Source organism: Nicotiana attenuata, chromosome 9, assembly GCF_001879085.1.
Source record: "Nicotiana attenuata strain UT chromosome 9, NIATTr2, whole genome shotgun sequence".
In the NCBI taxonomy this organism is placed as follows: Eukaryota; Viridiplantae; Streptophyta; class Magnoliopsida; order Solanales; family Solanaceae; genus Nicotiana; species Nicotiana attenuata.
The window spans coordinates 43,567,829-43,574,424 of NC_031997.1; the positions used below are offsets into that span (position 1 = coordinate 43,567,829).

The window sequence follows — 6,596 nt, forward strand, 5'->3', positions numbered from 1 at the left end:
TATTTTAGGTCCAATATTGTTATTTTGGTTATTTTAAACTTCTTTGCTTTATTTTATCTTAAAAACTAAAAAAATCGACAAAAATATTTTCATCTTTAGTTTAAAGTATATTTGTATATTTATATTTATAGTATTTTAAATTTATCGTGACTTTAGCCTATTTTTCTACTTTTTATTTTGTTATAACATTTGAAAATACAAAAATAGTTTCACTTTTAGTATTTAGTTTTATTTTAGTAGTTTATTTTAATTAAGAGTGATTTTGATATTTTTATAGATACATTATATTATTTGGTCTTCTTAGCCTAAATTTAAACCCAAAAGACATGGACCCAACCCAATTTCCTAAATCCAAGCCCATTTACTCATTCCCCTCTTAGATTAATTTAAAAAAAAAAAAACTAAGAGACAAAAGGACCCCCATCAGCTTCTTCTTCTTGAACCCCTAAAGATCCCTAACCCTAGACCACCCTTCCAACCATCACTCCACTCAAACAACACAGCTCTCACCTTCAACCTACACCACCAAATCGCCGACTACACCCACTTCAGCCATCAGCGATCATCCCGTCTTCACCTTAGAACCGCCGCCGGAGCACCACCTCCCTTCTTCAAAACTAGCTGCACCCATCGCCACTTCTTCTTCTTCCCTTCTTCACCCCACAGTAATCAGACGCTTCCCACACCAAAAACCCCTGTCACACGCCTGGACATAACAAACACCAAAACAGGGCAAGAACCCCATTAACGACCAACGAACGAGAGGGATAAGCCGCATCGCCTAAAAGAGGAGAACGAAATCGATGGAAATTCTGGGGTTTTCCTCTTCTTTATAATTTTCCTTCACTTGATTTAAAGGGCAGTGAGGAACATATCTACAGTAGACAATAGCCAAAGCAACTGAATCAACTTCAAGTGTTTCACTATTGACAAGTTCACCAGTGCTACGTTTAAACTTTTTAATTCCATTTTCATGAGGATGGAGTCCTATTCGTTTGATCTCCGGTTCCAGCCGCCGATTCAAGGTTCGTCCACAGTTCGTCGCGTTTTTGAGTTCAACGCCGCCTCACAATTAATTTTCAGATTCATTTGAGGTTGATTTCTTCTTTCTTCTATTCTGTTTTGCTTAATTAATGTCATGATTCCATCGTTTCCTTAGTCTATCCTTGCTTTGTTTCGTGGATGCTATGAGTTAGCATAGGATTGCTCTATTTTGAGTGCCTTGGTGATATTTGTTACGCATTTTGCTGCTGCTCATTTGTTTGTATGTTGTTTGGCGAATCTGTTTGGATAAGTTTGATGTTTAGAATGAGTTTCAATCGCCTATTTCAATTATTCATTAAGAGATAGATGTTTAAGGCATTTTGACTAATATTTTGGTAACTCCAGAATTAAATCAACTTATTAATTGAATTGGGTTAAAACAAGTATTAGGTCGTGGGGTTTGGACACTTAACTCGAAACAGAAATTAGAAGAATGTTTTGTTTAGTTTTATTTTTATTGCTTCAATCGCTAGTAGCATGTGAAGGCCTACCACACCCGGGTAGGCAAATCTTAGGCTTTCTTTATTTCATTTTTGAGGCGAGAGGTCGTTTCTTTTTGTTTATTATCCGGGGAATGCCCCACTAAGTTTGTATATATTTTTATCCGGGGTATGCCCCGAAGTATTTGTATTTGGAGGCCGAAGTAGAACTCGTAGTATTTCTATTTTCATTATCTTTATTTTTCTTTTATTAGGTGGGGACGCCCTTGAGCCTCTTGTGTGTTTATTTTTTTTTTTCTATTTTTTTACCTCAATTTGAATATTTTAAAAGCCAACTAGATCGAGTAAGCAACCGTGATTTTTACGGGACTCGGAGAATGCCTAACACCTTCTCCCCGAGTCAAATGAACTCCCTTATCTAGAACTCTGGTGCAAACTAGTTTAAGAGTCACATGTGTTTTGAAGGAAAATTATTATTTAAAAAATGGTGACCTGGCACACCGAAACCAAATGTCAGGTGGCGACTCTGAAAATCCTTCGAAACGCAATCTTTTTGTCACTTTCAAATTTGAAAACACTTTTGAGTTTTACAAATCTTTTTTATTTATTTTTAAGACGGTTAGTGAGGTTAAAAAAGGGGTGTGACAGCTCTGACGATTCTGATGGGGAGTTGCAGGTTCGAGCTGATACTTGATCTTGTTGGCTGTTAGGATATTCGATTGAGGTGTTTGTTTTATTTATTTGCTTTGTTTATTTAGTTTGTTTGTCTTATTTCCTGTTTTATTGGTTATTTTTTTATCGCTTTTCTTTATGTGTTTACTGCTTTATAACTGTCATCATATGCATTACCCGGTCAATTCTTTTTGCAACAAGTCTCGGAGTACGCGTCTTGCACATTAACTCTTTGTTGAGTCACCCTTATTTTAAGAGGGGGGCCATTGGACGTATGGAGTGGGTGGAAAGCTTGAGCAGCCACCATCGACCATACGCTTCCCCGAATTGCCTTGTCAGTGAACCCCAAACTTAGGTCAGCCTTTAGGTTATTTTTATTTGCATCATATCATTATGACCCAGCAGTGCCGGTCCCAGGCACCGTGTCCTTTTATAGGTGGCATATCCAAATTTTGTCAAAATAGGCCTGTGGCCCAAAACGACATTCAATCATTCCTATGTTATACATATTGCATCTTTGGGGGTTGAAAAGTTATTTGGCGGACTGATATTTGGGAAAGAGGGTGAAATGTAAAAATGAAGCAAGTAGAGCCTAGTTATGATTTTCTTTCACAACTTTTTCAAGAAAAAGACAAAAAAAATGAAAATAAAAAATTCAAAAAGATTTTGCACTTTCCCATCATTTTCCAAAATATATCAAAAAAAATCCAAAAAGATTTTACATGTTTCATCATTTTTCAAAAAAAGACAAAAAATATGTTTTCTTCATATTAGTGTTTTTTAAATTCTCTCCCGTATTCAATCTTCCCGAACTACGCATACCTGATTCTCGTCTTTCGGGGCGGGATACGTAGGCAGCCCACATAGGGTCCGGTCTTCCTAGTGAGTCTTAGGTTCTTCGCTTCGCGGGGTCTTAGCCAAATTTTGCCTATCTAGCCACTTTTGGCCACATCGGCCATTCTTGCAAAATGGGATCTTTCGCAAAACTGGTTCAATGACCCATGTCTTAGGATCTTGAGTCCACAACTAGGTGTCATATTACTATAAGGTCCGTCCTTTTTGAGTTTGCATCTTTAGCCACTTCTGGCCATATCGGTCGTTTTTACAAAATGGGTCATTTCTGCAAATTAATTTTGGGCCATGATTATTGGGAGTTTGAATCCATATAAGCCTTAGTGAGATATTTCCATGTCTTTGAGGTCACCTTTGTTTAGTTTGCACTTCTAGCCACTCTTGGCCACGTAGGTCATTTTGCAAAAATAGCCCAATCATGTTTTGCATGTGTCTAATAGGAGATGTTGTGGCGTAGTATAGTGTCTCGAGTCAGTAATCTATTTGGTCTTATTTTTGTCATTCAGGTATTGATTCATTTACCAGTGCTCGAGCATGACAAATACCCCAGGACTATTCCAGTCAGGATTGTTGCATACATGAGATGCTTGAGGATACTTTTTATGTTTTGAGTTTGTCATTCATGTTGTCTTTTACTTTCTAGTCTTGTACAGTAGTATCAAGTCTTTTAGGTGGTATCACAGTTTGTCGTAATCTAGTTCAGTTTGTTGAATCTTTTGTTATCATACTTCCTATGATGTATTCGAAAATCAAAAAAAATATTATTGAAAAACCCAAAAATATTTTTTATTTTTAGTTTATTTTATCCATCACTTTTCCAGAACTACGCTTGATCTGATTCTTGAGGGACATGATACGTAGGCAACCTACATAGGGTTCGATTGAATCATTATTAAAAAAAAGGTGAATGAAGTTATGCGACGCGAGGTATGAGAGAAAGAAAATAGTGGCAATTAAAAAGAAAAGAGAGGAAGGAAAATGAGCAAGCCAAGAAGTGCTAGAAAAGAGAAGACTGAAATGAACAAAATTGGGATGATGCCAAATGACCTTGTGACCCTCGAAATCATTCTAGAACCGTTAATTGTTGCTAGGGGCGTTGCACACAATGTGATATTTCTATCTGATAAATGCCCTAACGCTAACATGTTGGCTTTGTTTTTCTCCTCTTTGTTACTTTCATTATTATCATAACAGAGGGTGGTTAGTTTGTGGCTCTTTGGCGATTCGTCCGTACAACACAAGGTCAAAGAGCAAGGTAGACATGGCTAGCAAAGACTTGGACACAGGTGTTGTTGATTCGTCTAAGGAGATTGTTGAATCAGAATCTGAACTTAAACAGGAGGTCCAAAGGTTGAAACATCAAATGGCGGAATGTATTAGGCCTGGATTAAGGGACATCCTCCACCTTCATTCCCTACCAACTATACAGAAAACCATGCCTCCATTCCACTGTTGTCCCAAGCCCAGATGCCCAATACCGTTGATCTTTCCCCTCAAAACGCCTCGGTCTTCACCCTTTACAACTCCTACCCCGGCACTTCGTCCCAAATTTTCCATGCTCCACCGGCCAAAACAACCTCATACCTTGCTCCGACATCTACTCCTATTTTTGTACCCCCGTCCACAAGCTATTCTCCATTGATCCTCTTGTGAGCCTGCATTCTAAGCTCCAGATACCCAATATTATGCCCTGGAACCATCCTTCAAAGTTCCAGATCCTTACTCCTACACTCCTCACTTTGAGCCTCATGTTGAAACTAAGAAACCATCCAAGAACGTGGAGCAAGATGAGATATTTAGGAAAGTAAAGATTCTGGAGCAATCATTAAGAAATATGCAAGGGTTAGGAAGCCAGGTGAGTGTGGCTTATAAGGATTTGTGTTTGTTCCCTGATGTCCAACGGTTTGCTGTGTTCAAGATGCCCAAGTTTGACTTGTATGACGGACATGGAGATTTTATAGCTTATCTGAGAGGTTATTGTAGTAAGATGAGAGGTGTTGGTGGTAAGGACGAATTATTAATGGCATATGCCAGAGTCTGAGTGGGGCGGCTCTAGAATGGTACACCTGCCAGGACGTCAGCAGGTGGTACACATGGGACGATTTGGCTCAGGCTTTTGCTTGGCATTTTCAGTACAACAAAGACATTATCCCGGATCGCCTATCCCTCACCAAAATGGAAAAGAGGCCTAATGAAAGCTTTAGGGAATACGGGCTCAGATGGAGAGAGCAACCTGCCCGAGTCAATCCCTCGATTGAAGAAGCCGAGATGGTTGAGTACTTTCTTCAGGCTCAAGAGCCTACTTACTTTGGGCATTTGATATCCGGTTTGGGTAAGCCTTTTAATGATGTGGTAAAAATGGGAGAAATGGTAGAATATGGGCTAAAGTCAAGCAAGATCATGAGTTATTCTGCCTTAAAATCCACAACACAGGCAATTCGGAACGACACAGGAAGCTAGCCGGGTCAAAAGAAACATGATGATGTTGCCATGGTTGTCTCAGGATCACGACATGGCCCAACGGGTCTGCCTCACCAATATACTCAGCCTCGAACCCAACCCCAACCCCAAACCTATCCCCAAGCTCTACATAATCCACCTCAGTATTATCCTCCGAACAACGTCCAATCATTTGTTCAACCACTGGATCACTCCTTATGGCGAGCACCAGCACCGTATAATACTCTTTCGCCTTCACAACATTTTCGAGCACCTAACAACCCTAGGAAACAGGGGCATAGAGGAGAATAAAGGCAAAGAAATAGTTTCACACCAATCATAGAATCCTAAACAAGCTTGTTTGAAAAGTTAAAATAGTCTGGCCTGATTGAGCCGCTCCTCGGCTATACTTCGGACCCATATGCAAAAGGTTTTGATCCTACTGTACGGTGCATGTACCACTCTAATGTCCAAGGGTATAGCATTGAAGATTTTCGTGCTTTGAAAAGGGAGATAGAAAGAATGATTCAAGAAGGGATAATTGTGGTCTAGGACAGTGACACCCAGAATATCGCACAGAATCCTTTACCTGCACATGATTATGCACACTTTGTGGGGAAGATGCATGGTGACAGAGAGTATGAGAATCCTCATGGGAACTTGTTGACTGAAGTTAATGATATTGGAATTGGCAAAGGTCCCAGTAATTTTGATGTGCAACCCAGTGGCTAAGATGTCGAGCTTGGTAATTGGAAAGACACTCCTTTCTTAGCTAGCCAGGGAGGAGTTTTGGTGGTTTATTTTGTTGTCATTTTGGTTTTCTGGGTTATTTCAGGGTTGTAATCCGGATATTGTCTTGTGGCTCAAACCCTTCTTCTTTTTATTTTGCCTAATTCATTTAGTTGTAGTATTTCATCTAGTGTTATCTAGGATTGTTCCACGGTTGTAACCCATGTCTATTTTGGTTGTTTTGTTCAAACCCTTTTCACCATCTGTCTAATGCAATCTCCTATTTTCTGTTAGTTCTAGTCAGTTTTTGTTTAGGTCACTTTTCCTTTTATAGTTCTTTTCATGCTAACACTAGTGACATGACATGCACGCATAATTCTCAGCCTGGTCTTGAAAGTTAGTCTAATCATGAAGCAATGA

At 39.3% G+C, this 6,596-nt stretch overlaps 1 protein-coding gene across 1 annotated transcript; it reads left to right on the plus strand.

Moving 5' to 3' along the window:
• LOC109232685 lies at nt 4,270–6,179 on the plus strand. Its single transcript, XM_019398437.1, has 4 exons — nt 4,270–4,381; nt 4,850–5,043; nt 5,142–5,441; nt 6,069–6,179. Exons 1-4 carry the CDS (start codon nt 4,270–4,272, stop codon nt 6,177–6,179), a joined length of 717 nt encoding a protein of 238 aa, XP_019253982.1.